Consider the following 24,477-nt stretch of genomic DNA (forward strand, 5'->3'; position numbering starts at 1 on the left):
TATTGAAATACAGTGTTTCAAACTTGATTTGTCTGCTGGTGTGAACACAACATAAGCAACACAAATCAATCATTACATAAAATAGATACATAATCATGTCATCAAAATTTCAGATATATAGAAAAGTTTAATACTAGTAGATTGGGAATAACTAATGACCTTTTTGCACTTTATATACGAAAAGATTCAGAACTGTAATTAGCGTAAACTTTTTAGAATTATTTAAAGGTATCACCAATTCATATATTAATTGCGTGCATCAATTCAATTTTAAAAGCAGACAGATGTCGGCGACACTGGGCGGTAGTTGGAGGCTGTCAGTGTTACCGGGCGGTAGTTGGAAGTTGTCAGTGTTACCGGGCGGTAGTTGGAGGCTGTCAGTGTTACTGGGCGGTAGTTGGAGGCTGTCAGTGATACCGGGCGGTAGTTGGAAGCTGTCAGTGTTACCGGGCGGTAGTTGGAGGCTGTCAGTGTTACTGGGCGATAGTTGGAAGCTGTCAGTGTTACCGGGCGGTAGTTGGAGACTGTCGAAGTGACCGGGCGGTAGTTGGAGACTGTCGTTGACACTGGGCGGTAGTTGGAGACTGTCATTGACACTGGGCGGTAGTTGGAGACTGTCAGTGCTACCGGGCGGTAGTTGGAGACTGTCGGTGTCACCGGGTGGTAGTTGGAGGCTGTCAGTGTTACCGGGCGAAAGTTGGAAGCTATCAGTGTTACCGGGCGGTAGTTGGAAACTGTTGGAGTGACCGGGCGGTAGTTGGAGGCTGTCGGTGATACCGGGCGGTAGTTGGAGACTGTCAGTGTTACCGGGCGGTTGTTGGAGGCTGTCAGTGTTACCGGGCGGTAGTTGGAGGCTGTCAGTGATACCGGGCGGTAGTTGGAGGCTGTCAGTGTTACCGGGCGGTAGTTGGAGACTGTCATTGACACTGGGCGGTAGTTGGAGACTGTCAGTGTTACCGGGCGGTAGTTGGAGACTGTCAGTGTTACCGGACGGTTGTTGGAGGCTGTCAGTGTTACCGGGCGGTAGTTGGAGGCTGTCAGTGATACCGGGCGGTAGTTGGAGGCTGTCAGTGTTACCGGGCGGTAGTTGGAGGCTGTCAGTGATACCGGGCGGTAGTTGGAAGCTGTCAGTGTTACCGGGCGGTAGTTGGATGTTGTCAGTGATACCTGGCGGAAGTTAGAAGTTGTTGTGTTACAGGGAGGTAGTTGGAGACTGTCGGAGTGACCGGGCGGTAGTTGGAGACTGTCGTTGACACTGGGCGGTAGTTGGAGACTGTCAGTGTTACCGGGCGGTAGTTGGAGACTGTCAGTGTTACCGGGCGGTTGTTGGAGGCTGTCAGTGTTACCGGGCGGTAGTTGGAGACTGTCATTGACACTGGGCGGTAGTTGGAGACTGTCAGTGTTACCGGGCGGTAGTTGGAGACTATCAGTGTTACCGGGCGGTTGTTGGAGGCTGTCAGTGTTACCGGGCGGTAGTTGGAGGCTGTCAGTGATACCGGGCGGTAGTTGGAGGCTGTCAGTGTTACCGGGCGGTAGTTGGAGGTTGTCAGTGATACTGGGCGGTAGTTGGAGGCTGTCAGTGATACCGGGCGGTAGTTGGAAGCTGTCAGTGTTACCGGGCGGTAGTTGGATGTTGTCAGTGATACCTGGCGGAAGTTAGAAGTTGTCGTGTTACAGGGCGGTAGTTGGAGACTGTCGGAGTGACCGGGCGGTAGTTGGAGACTGTCGTTGACACTGGGCGGTAGTTGGAGACTGTCATTGACACTGGGCGGTAGTTGGAGACTGTCAGTGCTACCGGGCAGTAGTTGGAGACTGTCGGTGTCACAGGGCGGCAGTTGGAGGCTGTCAGTGTTACCGGGCGAAAGTTGGAAGATGTTAGTGTTACCGGGCGGTAGTTGGAGATTGTCGGTGATACTGGGCGATAGTTGGAGGTTGTCTGAGTGACCGGGCGACAGTTGGAGACTGTCGCTGTTACCGGGCGGTAGTTGGAAGCTGTCAATGTCACCGGGCGGTAGTTGGAAGCTGTCAATGTTATCGGGCGGTAGTTGGAAACTGTCGCTGTTACCGGGCGGTAGTTGGAGACTGTCAGTGTGACCGGGCGGTAGTTGGAGGCTGTCAGTGTGACCGGGCGGTAGTTGGAGGCTGTCAGTGATACCGGGCGGTAGTGCGAAGCTTTCTAGCCATTGGAGGCGATTCGTATGGTGTATGTGGAGGAGTGTAAGCGCGAGCTCCGTCGAAAGCTCATTTACAAGGAGGAATCCACAAACTTTTGTACTAAGTTTCATAAACACTAAAACTTTTCCTTATTTAATTTTTATAAACCAGCAGTTTTTTAAACATCTTTGGAAGATGTGATGAATATCATAACTCCTATGAGGAATACAAAATAGGGAGTTGGGCAAACCCCAATCCCTTGATATACCAGAGGTGGGATTAGGTGCTGTGTCCATCAAGATGTCTCCTCGGGAATTACATAATTATTTACGGTCACTTTGCATGTACATATTGAGAGAGATAGAGAGACTGCTCTACTTCAATGTACGATGCTATTTCAGAGGGAAAGAAAATTGACCACTGGTATAAGTATTAGCTTACAAGCATTCACGAATTTAAAAAAAAGGAGTTGACAATGTAGTGGAAATTTGCAAGAGTGACGTCGGTGCTTATATTTGAATTCATCATTAGAAATAAAAAAAAATAAATAAATGGTAGTTTGGGTTTGAACCTCAAATATTCAATTGTGAAGTACTGAAAATCTATCAAATTGCAGGAAACTCCTTTTAGTATATAACCACTCATTCTTGATATCGAGATATACAGGCACGTATAGCATCGCTTTTAAAAGTAGGGTACCACATGGGGCCTCCCGAGGGTGAGGGCCACTTTTCAATCCTCTCTAATGATTAAATATGGGGTGATCGAATGAAACAAAACTGTTAAAGAGATAGAGAACAATGCGGCCAAACACGTGGAATCCTAGAGAGTGTTGACGTAGGTATTAAAGAGCAATTGAGCTCGCCTGAATTTTCCCGAGTTGTATATCACATAGGGTCATAATAAATGTTCTTTGGAAAGTCCACAAAAAGAGTATAGACACGAGGTAGTGGCAATCTGATTAAAATCAGATCCTATGATCCGCTCACGTAGATCGCTATACTACTATAGCCATCTACCTACGTGAGCGGACCATAGGATCTGATTTTAATCAGGTTGAAGGTAGTGGACTCCTTATACTATTATTTTCCGCCCTCAGTTGAGGGCTGTAGGTACTCCAGCATGCTAGACCGTGGTTGACGGCGAAATACTTTTGACTTGGAGCCGAGGCATATAAGGGACGTTAACCGAAGTTTTTTAAACTTGTTGGAGTATGACTGTAGGAGTACCACCTGAGGCGTCCGAGGGTGGGGCCACTTTTCTGACCCCTCTAATGATTGAATATGGGGGTAAGCAAATGAAACGAAACTGATTAGGAAATAGTTAACAATGTCTCTAAGCATATGAGACTCTAGAATGGGGTCGCATAAGCCTACAAGAGCAATTGAGCTCACCTGGTTTTACATCAATTATGTTCATAATGAAGATAAATAAGAACTTGCTATGAATGCTTCGGTACATAATTTGTGTTGGAAGCACCACTTTTCACGTATTTGATTCACCAACTATGCTTCAATTTGTTTTGTACTTGATGTACCATCTGTGCTTTTCATGGGTTTAAAGAATTACCTGTACATTCCATGTGTATGAAACACCACCTCTACTTCCACATAATAATGTTTAATTTGAAAAACCACCTGCACTTTTCATGTGTTTGAAGCACAACCCAGCTTTCATACAGTTTTTGCTGGAAACAGCACCTGTGCTTTCCATGTGTCTGATGCACCGCCTGTGCTACTATTTGTTCTATATTTGAAGTACATGTACCACCTTTGATTTTCATGTGTTTTAAGTACAACCCACTTTTTCCATTGGTACATGTATGAAGCACCACCTTTGCTTCCAAATACTTTTTATTTGAAAAACTACCTGTGTTTATCATGTGTTTGAAGCACCACCTGTGCTTATATACAATTGTATATTTTGATTTTGAATCTCCATCTCGCTTACATTGGGCTGCAAAATTTGACGCTCCAATGTCTGATTGTGGTGAATGCCATAGGACATTGGTCCATGTTCGTCGACCCATTAGGCATAATTTTGCATAGATTGTTGTCTCCCGGGGGTACTATTTTTCCAGGATCCCTGGATCAAGATGGCACTTCTAAGTTACTTAATTTTATGCTGCCATATATTTCTCATCAACCCCTGAGATCATGAAATTTACAATGTTGATACAGGCCTTCTCACTCTACATTACTATGTATTTACTTTTTCGTATAACATGTGCTTGTAGAGAAGATTTTAAAAAATGAGGGCAGTTTTTTTTACCCATCCCTACGACTCAAGTAGGTGCAAGAGTCCTGAAATTTACAATAAATGTGTACATCCCACTTGTCTCAAAGATGCTTCATACCAAATTTGAAAAGAATTGGAATGGTAGTTATCAAGACGCTAAAATGTTAAATTATTAACAGACAACGAATGACAACAAACAGACCAATAGCAATAGGTCACCTGAGTGACTTAGGTGACCGTGACTCAGGTGACCTAAAAATTGGGGAGATAAGTGAAATTTATTGACAGTACAATTTTTGACAGGTGATACTGTGACGGTCACAGGTAACCGATAGTCATCTTGGAATGGGAATGCAGTCTAAAAGGCTAAGAGCACTTGTTTTAGTCAACCACTTTTTCTTTAAATTTTTTAAAGGACCTTAAAATTGTATGGCCAGTTGAAATGGTTCTGTTAATACCATGTTGGATTTTTTCCTGTCACAAGAACACAATAAACAATTATGTACTGTATTCTCATATATTTACATTCACTGAGTCTTTTCTCTTATATTTCTTTTGAAATTGACATTGCTTTCATCTGCAAGAAAGAATACACTTTTGTTGCAAACTAGTTCGATCCAATTTTGTAGTGCCTCAAGTCTGCATAATCATTACCAAATAAGGAGTGGTGTCAGGGTCAAAGAGTGCATTGGTTGTTTCGTTTAACGTAATGAATGGGTCAACCAAATGATATTTTGGTACTTGCAGAAAAAATTTGAATAATCCACTCACCTGCCAGGGTTATGAATTTTTTTTTGCAATGATTGCTACATGTACCTTCATCACTCGATAAAACAACAGAGAAAGCATTTTATTGATTTCCTATTGTGGTTTCACCCTACCCCCTGGGGCCATGATTTGAGCAAACTGGAATCTGCATTACTTGAGGATGCTTGCATATTAATGTTACTAATTAAGACCCTGCTGTTCTTAAAAATATTTTAAAAGATTGTTTTTCCCATATATATATATCCGCATTTAAAATTTTGATTCCCTATTGTGGTTTCACCCTACCCCTGGGGGCCATGATTTGAACAATTTTGAATATGCATTCTTTAAGGAAGCTTCCACTTAAAATTTACCATTTCTGGCCCATGTGGTTCTTGAGAGGATGATTTTTAAAAGATGTCACCATATTTTCACCATTCCTTTGAAAGGGGTGTGACCCTTTATATAAATGATGCTTTATGGCAAGTTTGGTTGGAGTTGGCCAAGTGGTTTCTGGAGATGAAGCAAAAAATGTGTAAAATTTACGGACAGATGTACAGATGCTGGACGAAATGTGATCAGAAAAACCCAATTGAGCTTTTAGCTCATGTGAGCTAAAATTCGAACGTTTTGTAGTTAATGTTACTATAACAACTGGATATATCACTTATTTACATGCTTAAAATTCAAAAGAGTTACCATTTATTTCTGAACATCCAAAGCTATCAAAACACTTCTCTTTTCCATTATTTTATTGAAGACAAGACATCTACTGCTATGTCTCACACTAATGTACAATGTATAACATTTAAAACAACCCATTGTCGAAGATAAAATAATGAATGAACAGAAATGTAAAGAATACACTGAAATGTAAAGAATACACTAAAATGTAAAGAATACACAAGGAGCTACCTAGTGTAAGGAATTTCTTCTACCTATATGGACATCCATTGGCCCAGTGTCCCCTGTGACCTGAAAGGAGCACAAAAATGATTAACATATTAAACTTTTCTTCATCAAAATTACACTGCACAAACTATGTAAGCTTTTGTTCTCTAAATGATCTACACCTGAATGCTTGCATTTCATTAAACTGAAAAGGTGGACATAATATGTACCTAATTTGGACATGACCTGTAAACCTGTGGACAATTCAAAAACATCTGTGGCTACAGTAAAATATGCTTATAATGAACACACCTTCAAAATGAATTCATGCTTATTGCAAATTGACATTTATTCCACTGTGAGAGAGAAATAACAAACAATTTTATCGGATATAGCGAAGTTTGGTTATAAGAAATTGTTTTCTGTTGGCCCTGGAGGTTCATTATAACCATGTTTTACTGTACACTGTATATACATTTATATGAAAAAAAAAACATTTGCAAGCAGACTTTCTTGCAGACATTTTAACAGTGAAGCATTTTAAAATAAATATGTTCATGCATAAATTGTTCATGTGATGGCTCTTTTGCGACTATAACCTTGGCTCACAAATAAAAGTAACTTTACAGCGGATTGAACATGGTGTCCAAAGCTATTCCATAGATTTCGCTTCTTGGTTTAATACCAAAGATTGATAATGTTGCATTTTTTCCACAAACACTTGATGAAAGTCAAAAACTAATACTTGGCAGATCAAAATTAAGCTTCATCAATGTTTGTGGAAACAATATCTAGATGTACATTATGTATCCCATAATCAATAGAAATAAAAATAATCTGATAACAGTAAAAACTGCATGAAAAGAAACATTTTGAAAATGATTTAAAAACAGACAGATGATGGACAACTTTCAAGCTCCTTTAAAACTCTTCTGGTCTTGAATTAGTGGAGATATAAGACATGGTCCAGACTCCATATTTTATTGTTTGAACACAAGAAAGGTAGAAGTGAAAACCCTTACCACATCTGTAACAATGCCCATATCCTCCATAATATGCTCCAGGTTCTCCATCAATTGCATCTTCATCTGAGAGATCACTGTAGAAATGGGCATCACTGTCACTGCTACTATCGTCACTCAAATCCTCCATTTCCACTTCCTCTTCCACCACACCAACCACCACATTCCCAGTGTCTGTCTCTTCATCGCTCTCGATTATGATTGGACGATGACCCTCTCTGTTTTCTGTTGTGTTTGGGGCCTGACGCTGTACCCTCCCACCTTGACCCCGCCCACCTTGGCCCCGCTCACCTTGACCCCGCCCACCTTGACCCCGCCCACCTCTTCTTCGGCCCCTCCCCCTTCCCTGTCTGCCTCCTCTGTCATTGGCTCTTGCTGCTTCTTGTTTAGCTTTTTCTATCTTTGCCTGTTCCTCTGTAATGAATTGTACAAAATTATCACTTTTTTTCAGTTTTCATCTATGCTAGTCTCTGATATATTATTCTCCCCTCAAACCTTTGGCTTATCAGGAGATACAGGTGTGATTACCGATGGGTGTTAGGCATTATTATCGAGGGTAAACCCTATAAAATTTGACCATTTGTATGTGAAAAATCAGTGGCATATGGCATTATGCGAGGTTGGCATTATAACAGGGGTGTTAACATGGGGAGAAATCTGTTCTTTAGGATTTTCAGTCAATATGTGGGGGTGGTATTATAACGAGGCAATATGTCTAGGGAGCACTGTAATTGATTTTATAACTTCTTATATTGTAATAAAAAAAATTTAAGGGATGAAATAAGACAAAATATGTTTTTAATTACTGTATGTTGATTGTCTATAGTCTAAAATAAAATTGCTCTACTGGAATATTTTCTCCCGTAAAGTAGTATATGAAGGAATGATGAAAGTCTTATTGCATATGTGATATATCACTACAAAAAGATTAAAGAAAAATACGCACAGATATGTGACAAATTTACTTAAAATAGACATCAATGTATTCTTAATCATTAGAGCATACAGTATTTAGAAACAGTTACTGAAGTTGTGTGAAGGGAATGTTGGTTGGTACCCATGAAAACATGTACTACTACAAGTGTCCTGCAACTTGCAGTTAAAGAATGCATAGGTCTTATATAATTTGGATAGAAAAATGTTATCATAAGATGTGTTTGTGAAACACTAATGCCTCGGCGTCCACATGGCAGCAAAGTTGATAATAGCCAAGGTTAAAGTTGTTCAAAAGTGGGTCAAATCCCAATGTCAAGCGATCCAAAACTTTGGTACCGAAAGACAGGTCTTGTCACAAGAAATACACACATGAAATATGAAATCCCAACACTAACTGTTCAAAAGTAATAGCTAAGGTTAAATTCTTTCAAAAGTAGGGCAAACTACAAGATCAAGAACACAAAGTCACAAGGAATACACATGTGAAATAAGAAAGTCCTATCACCATCTATTCAAAAGTTATGACCAAGGTTAATTTTTGGCAGACAGACCAAAAACTATATGCCCTCAAATCTCTTGATTATGGAATCATAAGGGACCGGTCAATATTTATTGGGGGGTTGAGACTGGTGCATTCCATATTACCATTTTTAAAAAACAATATGTCCCATCTTCTAAGAATACAAAATAATTGCTGTCCTATATCAGATGTGTAATATAAATAAAAAAAATGTGTCCTATCTAATAAATACATGTAAATATACCTGTATACTTGTATGATTAAACAACAAGTTTACTTCATTTTCAGTCACAGATCACATACAGTTATTTGTCTAGTGAAGTTAAAAATCTCATTACTTTCAACTTATTATTTTCTTTTGCTATATTGTTGTTTAAAGTGCTACATTTTGCATATCTTTTAGTAACTGTTTTACTGAATTTTGTCTCATACACATACAAGTATTTTTCACATCTCCATAATTATTTCCTATCAAATTATCAAAGATGTGTTTAGGTACATTCTGGTCTGTATCTTTCAAGTTATGACCAACATGATATAACATTTTTATTTTTTATGACTGAAACCCATACTCCATGCAAAGCTTGCATGTAATTTTTACAATTTTAATCACAGCTGAATACTTATTATTTGATTTTTAATTACATGTTTTAACATTAAAATTTTTCAAAGGTCCAGTATTATATTGCAAATTGTCTCTAGTATATTCAACTTGCACATGAAATAATGCATGCATACAATTCAGTATCATTGTTTGTAAGATAGATAAGTTCTAGGATTTGAATTAAAAGTTTGAAATACCTCTTTTATTTTTTTCTTTCATTGATACATATGCAATAAAAAAAAGTATTGCTGTCCTATCAGTGTTGATGATAAGAATAGTTGGAATCCTATCTGACAGTGTGCAAGCCCCCCCCCCTCTCAAGAAAATGTGTGTCCTATTGCTTTTTGCACCTATCCCAACTCCCAAATAAATATTGACCAGTCTCTAAAAAGAAATTTGTATTTCAATATCATCTTCACATATTGCTGCATGTGTGAATGATGTAGGACATGCATTTTCTTCAAAAGTTCAACCAATATGCCAACTCATGATACATACAATATGCATACCTGAATATAATAGTTTTCAATTAAACACCATTGAATAGTTAAAGAGAAACAAATTACTCAAGAAAATAATATCATTTTCTCGAACAAAACATGGTAGGTATGTTTGTAAGGCCAAGTAAAATTAATCAGTAGATTATCATTCAAACTTCACAAAAAAAATGGGGCGGGTGGGAGGATTTCATTTTTTATTTTTCGCCATGGTATTCTTGACCTCGAAAATGCCTTCTTTCATTGAGAAAAGGCTTTATAAATCATAATTACATGTGTATTTGGGTTTCTAAAAGGCAAAGTGAAACAAAGTACGTTTACGATACCGGACCGGACATAAAAATATCCGGAAATCGAAATTTTGAAAAATGAAAAAAATTGGGGCGCGGCGATTTTTGAGGGTCGGGCAGGAATGATAATCTACTAATTAATTTTACTTGGCCTAACTTGCACTAAACAAAGTTAATGTCACAATATCATGACATTCTGTCCCTTGTCGTAGAAAACAGCCAAAAAGAGATCTAGAGATAAATAGGAATTGTGATATTTGTAAACAAGATGTGCTTGACAAACACAAATCCCCCAAGAGTGACCATTTGTAATGATAAAAGATCACATATACATAGATTTCTATCATTTTGTTGAAAATTAATTCTCAAACTTCTTTAGTTCTAATGTTTATTTAGGAAGGTTGAAGTTTCAGACAGAATTACAAAATGACAGACAGGACAAAAGTGACCCCCCCACCCCCCCAATCTTTGATCTTCAAATGGGGGCATTAAAAGTATAGTGTTTTAAAGAGGGCATATCTTGGACAATCTCCAGAAAAATCCTCATGAAATTTGGAGATGGGGCTGATTTTGGCACTAAGATTACCTAGCTCTTTATTTAGTCCTGTAGAAATATGACTTTGTACTAACAATGGAGAGTTTAAAGTATTTCAAAACAAGAGATCAACTCACTACCGCAGTAAAATACAATCTAACCTTTTCTGGTAGTCACCAGGTGTTTTCTTCTGGTTTTTAGCTCTTCACTGAGGTGTTCCACCATTGTGTCAATATAATTATCAAGAGCAATGGATTTCATTTGGGAGGTGACTGGCGCTCTACAGATTGGACATTCCTTCTTCACTTTCATCCACTCAGCAATACACAGAGCACAAAAAGAATGGGAACAGTTCAGAGATGTCGCCTGTTACATGTAAACAAAAAATCAACTGTTGTTGTAGTGTTGTTGTAGTGTTGTTATAGCACATTTCATGGTCAATCGCGACAGAAAATCATCAACGGTAAAATCTCTATTTTTTGCAAGGTTCTGGTTTTGGTTGATTTCATTGTATGAACATACCAATACTCATAAAACTTTGTCCTCAAATAAATCCAAAGTTACACATGACCTCATTTTCACAATGTTGAGGCTTTTGCAAATATGTAACCTTTGTGAGAGGTTATGCATTTGCAAAGCCTAGACATTGTGAAGATAAAGTTGCCCATGCATTAATTTTCTAAACGAAAGACCTGTTAGTCAATCAGAAGTGTTGATGATGAGTTGAGAGGATCTTTTATTCAATCCAAGAACTGATTATCATTTTTATATGATCTACAGAGTGATGTTCCTTTCTTATGATATTATGAGCTATACAAATGTTCCGACAATGACCTTTATTTTGGCCATATATATATATATATATATATATAACACTATATTTCAAAGTCTTTACAGCTTTTGTGCCAATTCAAAGTTATGGCCTGAAGCAGATATTACCAACATTTTTACCAGTAAACTTGACCTTAAAACAATCCATCTTAACTGAAGGTCACAACGTACTGTCTTATCACATGCAACCTTTGTGACATGTATATACTACCGTTCCCCCATTACAATGCTAAGTTTCTTTTAGCAATCCTGACACACAATTTGTGCATGAACAACTTTTGTATCAAATATAATCATCTAATGTTTCCAAGTTACATAGTTTTGGCACAGACAAATATTTCTTAATTAATTTTTTTACTTGTAACCTTGACCTTATCAACTTCCAGATCATGACACATCTGGTAATAAGTAACTTTTGATATAAATATTCCCTACTATTTCCTCTCCATTACAAAATTGAGATCCACACACCTTGTGAATGGGAGGACAGAAAACAGAGATTCCTATATACCAGCCAATGTTTGTTTGCAGTATCAACACACCTAGTTTGTTTACAGTAACAACACACCTAGTTTGTTTACAGTAACAACACACCTAGTTTGTTTACAGTAACAACACACCTAGTTTGTTTACAGTAACAACACACCTAGTTTGTTTACTGTAACAACACACAAGTAGTTTGTTTACTGTAACAACACATCTAGTTTGTTTACAATAACAACACACCTAGTTTGTTTACAGTAACAACACACCTAGTTTGTTTACAGTTACAACACACTTAGTTTGTTTACAGTAATAACACACCTAGTTTGTTTGCAGTAATAACACACCTAGTTTGTTTACAGTAACAACACACTTAGTTTGTTTACAGTAATAACACACCTAGTTTGTTTACAGTAACAACACACCTAGTTTGTTTGCTAGAGTATACTCAAGCGACGTAACAAATAAAAACAAACATAGTGTCTTGCACAATTATTTTTGGTACTGTAAGAGAAACTGTGTTATAACAAGAGGTTGACAGGCCTTATCAGTCACCTAAGTATTAGTTTAAAGTATCATTAGCCCAAAGGGTTTTGAAATCTAAAATGATTTTCCTGTTCTGGTTATCTATAAGCTAAATTCTAATACATGTAGTCAGCAGCAGCATAAAACAAACACAAATTTCCCTCAAACTGCCCATAATGATGAAAGGATTCACGAAATATATATGTAATATTAACACTAAATGACTATTTTGGACCTACCCAAGAGTCAGAACCCTTAGGTTCCGAAATTCACAATTTTGGTACATCCCTTTCTGCTTTTCCTAAATCTGCAATTAGTTTTTATACAATATCAGCCAAATCAAAGAGGAAGACTTTCAAATGATAACGGATAATTTTGGCCTCACCCTAGTACATATTCCAAAACCCCTACCACTGGGATCATGAAAATTAAAATTTTGGTAAGAGACTCTCTGCTCCTTCTAAATATTCATTTAGTTTCAATTTAGAATCAATAGCATTTAAAAGATGCTATTTAAATGTTTTACACATAAAACACTATATACCAAGTCTGGCCCCACCCTGGAGTCAACCTCTACCCTAATGTCGTGAAATTAAAAAATTTGGTAGAGACATTCCTGCTGGACATGACTATGCATTCAGTTTATCTTGCAGATGTGTAGTTGTAGAATTTTTTTTTTGAAAATTGATAACTTTTTTGGCAGTTTTTGCCCATGGGTACAAAAATCCTGAAATTTACAATTTATGCCACCCTTGTCCCAAAGATGTTTAGTCCCAAATTTGAAAAGAATCCGAATGGTGGTTATCAGGGAGAAGTTAAAAAAATTTTAATATTGTAAATGCATGACAGATGCAGATCAATAACAATAGGTCACCCGGGTGACTCAGGTGACTTAAAAATCTTTGTTGATGGATGGACAGGACAAAAACAATATGCCTCCCCACAGTTGGGGGGGGGGGGGGGGGGGGGGGTGTAATTCAGTAGGTCTTGATAATAGTAATGCATATGATAACCTCATATTTCATACTGTCATACATGATTCTCAATACCTGTATATACAACTCATTACAAATACTACACTGCAGCTCGGTCTCTATCAGGTCAGAGAAGTTGGTTAGGATGTCCTGACGTGTCTGGAGAATGGCCTCAGACTGTTGGTTATTCTCTTGTTTTGTGGCTTGTAGCTGGGCTTCCAGCATTTTCTGTTCTGTTTCCTTCTGAGTAATAACCTAAAAGAATAAACGTATTGTTAAATTTCAACGATCTGCTTCTTTGATAAAAAGTGTAAGAGAAGATTATCAAATGAAAAAGTTGCACGTTTTTACATGCACTAGTATTTCCTGTCTATTGCATTGTGCTATGAAGCTCATCAGAATATATACCTTCTCAAGCCTTTCCTTTTCTTTGTGAAGCTGCTCCTCCAGTTCTTTATTCTTCTCCTCTATTGCCCTCTCCATGGCTTTTTGTAAATCACCCTCCACTTTCTGTTTTTCAATAACGAGGGCGTCTTTCTGTGACTGAAGTTGCTCCAAAAGTTCGGCCTCTCTGCTCATTAGCTGGTTCTCCAGATCCTCCTTCATTTTTCTCTCATCTTCCTACAGTACCAAGAGAACACTGTATGCTGTCTGTCTGTGAGCTTTTAAGTTATCGAGAATAGCAAAGCATTTTTCAAAAGACTTTGGTAAGAAGTTGTGTGGTTTTAATCAATTTTCCTGGGCATAAAATTTTATCGCTTTGTTAAAACATTGTACAGTATATTTCATACTTGTCAATGAACAAAAATTGCACTTTGTTGATCACTTGCTTTCACAGTCTGCCAGTACCATATAACAATGACAAAATCATATTCAACTAAAATTATATAAATCACAGTAGTGGAACCAGGTTAGTTCGGAGTTCAAATGATGGACAATGCTCTTTTGCAAATGAAGATAATTAAGAAATATGGCTCCAGGTGTAGAGTGATTGCAGATCTGTAGCTCTCTAGGAAAATATTGGGATGGACTAGACTCTAGTAAAGAGTTACAGATCTGCAGCTAGGTGTTAGGGTGATAATTTGTATCGGTTCTCTTAAGAAATGAACATCACTTTTGAGCTGTTCATTTGGATTTGGATTTGAGGCAAATTCTCTGTGAATCGTGCTAGCGATTCACAGAGAATTTGCCTCAAATCCAAATCCGTTCATATTGACCATGAACAGCTCAAAAGTGATGTTCATTTCTTATATTTATATTCATTTACTATATCACCCTTTGTTTACATTGCTTCTATTTTGTTGCATAAAACGAACTCCTAGCCTCTGTCACAGTAGTTATTGTGACGTATGTCAACACAAAGACATGACGTCACATTTCGTCTCACCCTGCATTTTATCAACATTGCAAGGTGCACTGTATTTTGGAGGTAGGAGACTGCAAGATTAGGATGATAATCCACGTAAGTTTACAATCTTAATCCAAAGGTGTGACTTGCAAGATTTTTGTAACAGTTGTTATATTTTTTTCAAATCATTACGCTCTCTCAGTCGCGTGCTTTATGCTAGTTCATAATCCGTTCGTAGTCAATGTGAACGGATTGTGTGTCGCGCTGAAATTGGTTGGTTCATAGAGGAAAATGTGATTTGTAATATAAATATTTCCATATATTTAAACTATGTCAGAACATGTTTTGAAAAAATCAAAGTACATTATATGTATCACAAATAGCTGTCGGCAAAAATTTTTTTAATATAAAAAAATATAAAGAAAAACTAGAAGTGTCCTAATGGGACTAATACCCCCCGCAGGACACATTGGATGGTGGGAAATAGTGAATTTGTGCTCATTGAAGAATAAACACATCCTTTTGACATGAAGAAGAACTATGTTTTCTTGAGAGCATACATTCTGCGAGACCAGTTTTTAAGAGCATATCCAAAAGACCTGTGAGCCTCACTTCTAAATGCTGAGCATTTGGTGATGGAACAATTCCTTTCTACAGGTATGTTTACATCTTAGATTTGATGCGGCCATCACACAAGCAGGTCTTCAACTCATGACCTCCCAAATACGAAGGGTAAGCTCTACCACTGAGCTACTATGACTTGAATATCAAAGAATCTCAATTAAAATGAAAAATATTTCCGCGAAGTCATTAGACATGCAAAATTAATGAATAGTCATCTACATCCAAAATAACAAAATTTATGTTATCTGAATCCAAGAACATTTTCTGTAGCATTTGTCACTGGAGATATTCAATGTATACCATGTGCTTTTACACGGAACATCTTTATGAGAAGAACATACACACAGACATAAATGAAAAGCAACCTCTCGTTTCTGTAATTCCGAATTTAATTCCTCTTCCTTTTCTTTCAGCATCTCTCTCAATTCACTTGTCTGGTTTTCCAGCTGAACTTCTTTTTCCTTTAGCTTCTCCTTCATCTGTAACGTCTGGTTTTCTCGTTCCTGTTTCTCTGCCTCTAATCGCCTCCTCATCTCTTCATGTTCTTCCTCCTTTTCTCTCAGCACTTTCTGCATCTCAGCAAGTTTTAATTCAAATTCATTTAATTTCACATCAGCTACTCCCTGTTGTTTGGTTAGCTTGTCCTTGTAATCATCAAATGGTAGTGGCTTTTTGTAAATGTTTCCCTTAGAGCATGATGGTTTTTCATTCATATTGTTTTCATGAGAGTTCAATTTCATTCTTTTCAATGGACATTGATCTCTACTATTCTGTGTGCTTTTTGAGCAGTCTGGTTCATCAGCACTCTTTGGTCTTGCTCGTTTCACTTTGATCTTGTAATGAAACGTAAAAATAAACTCGGCTGTTTGCTCACCATCTTTCGGAACTCCGAGCTGAACTTTATCAGTGTCATCTAAAATGTAAGGTTTGTGTGGTTCTAGTCTTTTTCCGTTTATGAATACCCCATTAAGGCTCTACAATAATACCAAGTTTGAAATTACTATCAGTGATATGCATTTTGTATATAAACATTGTTATTAATGAAATAATAATATAGGGTTATTGAACTTATATCGGTAAATATTGGCACGAGTTGGCTGTGAAAATGCACGAGCTTTTAATGTTTTATTTATTTTCTATGTATTATGTGTATAACATTCCCTTGTAAGGTATATATGCATTGTAAAGCACCTTTGAGCGTACATAGTGTATGAAAAGGGTGCTATATAAATATGGTATTATTATTTTATTATTATTACCCATTTTGTATTTTGTAGTGGAGTAAAGAAAGGATTTCAATGAAGGTATGTATAGTTGTAGAGAAGATTTTTGAAAATGGTAAATTTGGGGCAGTTTTTGTTTGGGAAGGAGGGGGTTCAGAGTGCAAGAGTCCTGAAAATCACAAAGTATGTCCCCCTTATCCCAAAGAGCTACCTCTTCCTTCTAAATATCCTTGTAGATTCAATTTAGTATCAAGAGCATGAAAGAAGATGCTATTAAAATCTTTTACATATAACTATAAATTTGTCAAGTCATGCCCCATTCTGGAATCAGAACTTCTTCCCCTGAAATGATCATGAAATTTTCCAATATTCAATCTCTACAGCATAAAAAAGGGGAATTATTGAGCTAAGATCTACACTACATATATCTGCAAACAACAAAGTTGGAGGTTGGGGGGGGGGGGGGGGGGGGGGGGAGGGGGGCGATTTCAATCTGTATGCCTGCCCACTATCCCACTATTTGTCCCAACCATATAACTTTATAATGGAAAAACATTAGAAGTTCATTCTTAGCAAAGGTTGCTTTTAAATACAGATTGGGTGTCTTGACTTTGAACCAGGGTGACTACTATTTGTCTTGACCTACATCATTTACAACTGTTCAAGGTTACACAAATTTGAATCAGAGCCTGGTCCATTATGTAATGTGGGGATTGTACAGCTTTGTATCAATGTGACATTGATATGGACTGTATATAGGAATATGCCCAAATTGGATGAGCCAGCAGGGGGTATTGGTTCCATTAAAAGAGGTCACATTACAATTTATCATGCAATTACTTTTATATTAAAAACCAGCAACTATGACAACTGAATTTTTCATCAGAGTGATCATTAGTCCATGGCATGACTTCTACAACATATACATGTAATGTTGCTTCACAATTTTAGTTTGAAAGCCACCTACGCCCTTGAGTTCTGAAACTTGGTAGCCTAGTTAAGGCATTATGGGCCTAGGTCTTACAAGGAAATGTTAAATGTCCCAAGCAACTTGATGAAAGGAAAAACTAAAACATGTCTACAGTGTATAATTTATATGAACAATACTATATTATATGACATATTGATGATAGGAACATTCAAATTATTAGTTCTCATTATAAATAGAGTAACACACTGTGAATTGTCACCCTTGGCTAGCAAAGGTCAGAGGTATCAAGAATATATCGAGCAATCCAGATTGCCATTCCCCCTCCCCCACTACTGGAACACCTGCTTGTCATCAGAATTTGGAGGCCAGGGAAAATTATTTTACTCACAGTGGAAAACGAAGCCATTAACAATCCTGTACAAATAATAACCTCTATAACCTCAAGTTTACACACTGCAGAAGAAATACCCAACTTTAACATCACTACAGTACCTTGTTATCTCTGATGCTCCAAGTATCTCCCTCCTTTTTAAACACTGCATGACAGCGTGAGATCATGGTGGATAAAATGCAAAACGTGGCATCCTGTGATCTTCCGATTGTAACCTAAAATACATTCACAATTACTAGTTTAAAAAAGTAACACTATCTTTTGTTTCTTAGTTTTTAGAAAGAAATGAAGGTTGAATCAATATGCCTCTCTCACAATACAATATGTATTGTGATACTTTGATGTGATATGGTTATTTTCAATATGATACACTACTAGAATAAATGTCTTACATCATATGGAGATAAAAACATGGGTGATTTTGCACATTGCTAATTATGCGAAAATTACCATATAATATGGTAATTTCTTCATAATCAACTACATATATATATACATTTAGTAAATGTAAAGCTTCTGAAGATTTGAAATGAAAGCGCTAAAGCTTTACTAAACGTCTTCGTGTTTCATTTTTATTTTTTACCTATACTTTTACCGATCATTGCGAAAAGTAACTATATATATATATATATATATATATATATATATATATATATACACACATGTAAAGGGCCTATGGTTCCAAAGTGTTCCTACCCCTAATGACAAATAACAAACAGATATAATCTTTGTTTCAATCTGAAATTTGATACAAGAGCTCTACAAGGCTAGATATATCCACTCAAAATGAGCACCTACAAGCTTTTTCTAAGAAGTCCCAAAGTGACCTTGACCAATGAATTTTTAATCCCAAACTCAATAAGGTTCGATCTTTCTTGATAATTTAGCTGTGAACAGCTGGTGAAGTTCTAAATCCAACAAACAAAAAATGTGGTTGTAGAGTGTCTACAAGCTTTTTCTATGAAGTCCTGCAATGACCTTGAACTTTGACCCCACATCCATCAGATTTTTCTCTCTTGATAACAAAGCTATCTGTGAAGTATCAAATCAATTTAGCAACAAATGTGGCTGGTAAAGTGTCTACAAGCTTTTTCTATAAAGTCCTGTAGTGACCTTGACTGTTGACCCCAAAATCGATAGAGTTATTCCTCCCTTGATAACAGGACTACCTGTGAAGTATCAAAACAATTGAGAACAAAGCAACATGTGAAGCATCAAATCGATCGAGGAAAAAAATGTGGCCTGTTCAGTGTCTACAAGATCAGTGTTACACACACTTTTTGCCAATTTGCCCCAATGGATTTAATTTACAATTACAAATTCACCAAAAGATCATTTATCCCATTCCAATCTTAACAAGAGTACCATAAATGATACAACATACACCCATTGGACCAGTTAGCACATTATGCACTCATTGATATCATACACATTCTGAATAGAAAAATCTTAAAAGTAGGTCATGGTGACCCAATCTATCTGACACATGATTATGTATTTCTCTGAGAGGGAGATTGTGACAAAATGTCAGTGCAACATCTGTATCCATGATGAGAAAAAGTCCACAAAACTATTTGACCTACTTTTATCCCTAGATTAGGTCATGATCAATGCACCTATGAAGTTGAAATGTGAACTGATTATGTATTTCTCTGAGAGGGAGATGGTGACAAAATTTCAGGGCAACACCTGTATTCATAATGAAAAAAAAAATCTGGAAAACTGACCTGCTTTTACCCCTAAAGTAGGTCATGGTGTACCAATCCAGCTGAAATGAAAACTAAACTTGTGTTCCTCTGAGAGGAAGCTTGTGACTAAATTTCAATGCAATATCTGTAACAAAAACAAGGTTTTTCTATCAAGTGAAACTACAACTTTGAGCTTGAAAAACAATAGGCATCTTCCTCTCAACATGGTAATCAAATGATTATGTACCAAGACCCTGGAGCTTCCGGTTCATTTTGCCTACAAGGTTAGGACAGACGGATGACGCCACACCATAATATGTTCCGTCTTTGACGGGCGTATAAAAACTGATCAACTATCTCACTCTAAAAAAAAAATTAATATCTACCAGAGTCCTTGGTATACCAATTTGTTATATTTAATTTCCAGAGTACTGAAGTAAAAAAAAAATTAAAAAATGTCATAAGCTATCAATTTTGAATTATTAATTTTTTCCTATGGTGGCCCGGTAAATAATTATATTATCAATGTCTGTGTACATGTATTTTCAACTGCTGTTTCTATAAATAAAGCCTTTACTTCAATTGAAAACTAACAAAATGTCCTAACTTGCAGTTTGATGGATAAAGTACACTGCAGTACAAGTTCCTTTTTCTTTTGTGTGTAGTGCAGTATTTCAAAAACATGCAGGAAAATGAGCACAATGTATTACATAGTTATGTGTGAAGCCGATTTCACTTCTATTTGATTAGCTTCTACAATCTGGTTTTTAAATGCAAATTTCACAATAATTTAAACTTTTTTAGTGCTTATACTTTTAGATGTGATGTTATATCCATGTATATCATTCTTGCTTATCATGCTTATAATGCTTCTGCTTCTTATAGCTACCATTGGCAATTCATTTAGCTATTATAGTGGTACACATTGTATTTCCTCCTGTGATTAGCATACAGTGCTATTATAGTGGTACACATTGTATTTCCTCCTGTGATTAGCATACAGTGCTATTATAGTGGTACACATTGTATTTCCTCCTGTGATTAGCATACAGTGCTATTATAGTGGTACACATTGTATTTCCTCCTGTGATTAGCATACAGTGCTATTATAGTGGTACACATTGTATTTCCTCCTGTGATTAGCATACAGTGCTATTATAGTGGTACACATTGTATTTCCTCCTGTGATTAGCATACAGTGCTATTATAGTGGTACACATTGTATTTCCTCCTGTGATTAGCATACAGTGCTATTATAGTGGTACACATTGTATTTCCTCCTGTGATTAGCATACGGTGCTATTATAGTGGTACACATTGTATTTCCTCCTGTGATTAGCATACAGTGCTATTTTAGTGGTACACATTGTATTTCCTCCTGTGATTAGCATACAGTGCTATTATAGTGGTACACATTGTATTTCCTCCTGTGATTAGCATACAGTGCTATTATAGTGGTACACATTGTATTTCCTCATGTGATTAGCATACAGTGCTATTATAGTGGTACACATTGTATTTCCTCATGTGATTAGCATACAGTGCTATTATAGTGGTACACATTGTATTTCCTCCTGTGATTAGCATACAGTGCTATTATAGTGGTACACATTGTATTTCCTCCTGTGATTAGCATACAGTGCTATTATAGTGGTACACATTGTATTTCCTCCTGTGATTAGCATACAGTGTTCAACCGTCTTAAGTTATATGTGTGATCTCTTACCATCTGAGCACTGCATTGTTTTAAGTTTGTATGTACCATAATCTTAGAAAGTACTAAACATTGTACATTACTATTTGCTTAAATTGTGATATAAATAAACTATGTCTACAGGGTTGTCACTATGAAGTTTTCAAGGTGAGTCCCAGACTCATGGTTTATGAGCAGCTTGAGTTCCAAGAAAATTTGACGAGTCCCATGAAAATTTTATGAGTCTTTTTGTATCAGATCTTCAAAACAAGAAAGAGAGGAATAATTTTTCTGCAGTTCTGCTGATACTTTCTTCTCTTTGCTTTATTCTCAAAGAAATTGCAACCATTGATGAGTTAATAACCCTAATTATCTAACCAATGCATAATTGTGAAAGGCCACAATTAAATGTACTAATTTGCTATTTAGCCTTCCAGAAGACAAAGATTTAATAAAACATTAAGTCTGATTTTTAAAAATAAATAACAAACAAGATGTGTTTGTGAAACACAAATGCCCCCAATAATGGCCAATTCCAAAGATGGCCAAGGTCACAAGGACAAATATCTTGGTACCAGTAGAAAGATCTTGTCACAAAAAATGCTCATGTGCAATATGAAAGCTCTAATATTTACCATTTAGAAGTTATGACCAATGTCAATTTTTTAATAAGTAGGTCAAATGTCAAGGTCAAAAGGTTTAGTACCAATGGAAAGGTCTTGTCACAAGGAATACTCATGTGAAATATCAAAGCTTCAAAAGTTATTACCAAGGTTAAAGTTTCAGACCGAATCACAGAATGTCAGACAAGACAAAAACAATATGCCCCCCAACCTTCAATCTCGGGGGCATGAAAAAACTCATACTTGGAATTCAATTTAATCGTCTCTACACAGTGGATGTACAATATACCGTACCCTTATTCACATCAAAATGACTGTCAGACCTAAACAAACTGGTACACAGTCTACTCGGTGGTACTATCTTGGTTCACTAGAGAAAACATGTCACCTGAATTTTTCCATCTATAGGTTTTAATCAATACACAAATCACAGGGCTTTGGGGGAAAATGAATTTTGGTATGATTTTCACTTGAGTCTGGGATGCATGCTTGGGACTTGTCTTATTAGACTTGCTTCCATACCAAATTTAATTTTCCACATTAATGACGCACATTCTGGTGTTAGTGACGACCCGGGTTTAGTCACTAAATAGCTCCTTACAGCTAATGTTACTCTGTTTTTACATGTCCAATTTCACATAGAGATTATTTGATTTGATAAATGTAATTTGATTGGTTCATTTGACTTCAAGCTTATCAATATTCTTTAGATCTATAATAATATCATAATATGTAATCTGCTGTGAAATTGCACAATAATTATATAATGTCCTAGGAATGGTGCCACAATTCACATGGCCCCTCTTTTTCAATTTGTTGCTATGGTAATACATGTAATGCTCTGCATCACATAAAATTTACATTTTCTTTAGAATTATTTATCACATTGTAACAGATTGTTTTGTTTCTGCTGAGGATCAAACCCAGGACCTCTGACATGACCGTTCAGTGCTCTAGAGCTAGTAAGTAGGTTATATATCTAACACTTGATGTCATATAAATGAGTTGAAATCATTTTAGCATGGACATGATTTGAGCTGAAAATTTTCAAATTTTATATTTCCATTTTTAATGTTTAGAATGCTTTACTGGGTATTTCTAAGCAAAAATATTAATGTATGTTGCGAGATACATGTACATGGGAGATAAAGAGCTCATAATTCTTTGTTATGTAAATACAGCTTGTGCATGGTACCATGTTTACATTTAGGTTAAATATGCTAGTAAAAGTTTCGTTTGGAGCAGATTTTTTTTTCAATTTATAAATTAATTCTGAACACAATTAAATAGTTTCTAGTGTTTGGCACACTTCATTTTGTTTGCAACATGATAATGTCATTCATCCTTTTTTTCGTCTTCCCAATAATCACTCTTTTTGTTATTATAATACATTGTGTATGTCATTTTACAAGGTTAGAAGGACCCCAATGGAAATAAGCCATGTGGCTTCATGGGTAATCCTTGGCATAGGCGTATACATTATATCCACCATATTTTTAATATCAAATAGTTTAAAGACTTTACCTTTGTACCTCTCATATAAAATGCATGTCTCTCTGTGATATTTTTTTGTATATACATGTATGTCTATTCCTAAATAAATAATAATTGTAAAGCAATCTATATGTAAACAAAAACTTGACATGAGCCTAATGTTTACATAAATATTAAAATTTTGGTTATTAGAAATCCTTTAATTACGCATTATAAACAATAAAAATGGAAAAATATAATATGAAAATTTTCAGCTCAAATCATGTCCATGCCCCTTTAACAGGTTGGGAACACTTCCTCTATAGCAAGATAATCTCGCTAAAATGCGATTATCCCTATCTAGCAAGAGTAAATATATCCCGAACAACCGAGAAAAACACCCGTGGAGTACATATCTTCATGTTTCACGTGAAAAGAAGAAAAAGTGCTAAAATGTCCGATACTTCTGCAAATATACTAATCAAAGCAAAAACACTCATGATGTGTATTGGATTTCAGACTGCTTCCCTCTTACACAGCAACTTTGATGTGCAATTTCTTGACTATGTTGTCAATTTCATAGAAACAATTCACATCATGTTGTATGTATGTTTGTGTCGCATATATTTAGCGTCACACGGGATTTGCCATTATTTTTAATAAAGACGCCAAAACACCTGTTTATGGTAATGTTTACTCTCTCGCTAAAGAGGGATAATCACGTTTTAGCAAAAATATCTCGCTATAGGGAAAGTGTTCTCAACCTGTTTAAGGAAATTATAGCCATAGGAACTGATAGCAGAGTGGAATGCAATCAAATATGTAAACATTGCCCGATATACAGTGGTAAATTGTTAATGTATGGATGAGTTATCAAAAAGTGAGTTGGAAAAGTTTGAACGATTTGGCTATGGGACCAGTAAGTTGATTGGCAGTACCAACTTTTTTCACCAGGAAATTCGAGCTGAAATATAGAACGATTACTTTTGAATGAATAACATGATTAACGTTTCATCTACCTCATTTTTTTCCCGGAAATCAATGAGTTTGTACTTTTTAACATTGTCACCAACTCTTATGAGTCCAACTGTATAACTCTCTTGTGTCATATTAACCCAGTTTTTGAAAGGAAAAGTTGTAAATTACGCGTAAACGATATTATGATAAAAACGTCATCATTTTCAGGGTAAAAATAAAGTTAACTTAACCCAGGATAATTCATAAATTGTGCTGTAT

General features: G+C 36.5%; 2 protein-coding genes across 2 annotated transcripts; both read right to left on the reverse strand.

The window, feature by feature from the left end:
* Nucleotides 1-270: 270 nt before the first annotated feature.
* On the reverse strand, nt 271-2,285 carry LOC125651270 (adhesive plaque matrix protein-like). The gene is made up of 2 exons (XM_048879846.2): nt 1,287-2,285; nt 271-1,167 (listed from the first exon to the last, which is right to left on the reverse strand). Exons 1-2 carry the CDS (start codon nt 2,283-2,285, stop codon nt 271-273), a joined length of 1,896 nt encoding a protein of 631 aa, XP_048735803.2.
* A 3,588-nt stretch (nt 2,286-5,873) lies between these two features.
* On the reverse strand, nt 5,874-24,448 carry LOC125649169 (E3 ubiquitin-protein ligase RNF8-like). The gene is made up of 8 exons (XM_056164412.1): nt 24,261-24,448; nt 17,866-17,979; nt 15,585-16,193; nt 13,656-13,868; nt 13,323-13,502; nt 10,596-10,800; nt 7,053-7,466; nt 5,874-6,114 (listed from the first exon to the last, which is right to left on the reverse strand). Exons 1-8 carry the CDS (start codon nt 24,348-24,350, stop codon nt 6,074-6,076), a joined length of 1,866 nt encoding a protein of 621 aa, XP_056020387.1. The 5' UTR covers nt 24,351-24,448; the 3' UTR covers nt 5,874-6,073.
* Nucleotides 24,449-24,477: the final 29 nt, after the last annotated feature.

This window comes from Ostrea edulis, chromosome 5 (genome assembly GCF_947568905.1).
Source record: "Ostrea edulis chromosome 5, xbOstEdul1.1, whole genome shotgun sequence".
In the NCBI taxonomy this organism is placed as follows: domain Eukaryota; kingdom Metazoa; phylum Mollusca; class Bivalvia; order Ostreida; family Ostreidae; genus Ostrea; species Ostrea edulis.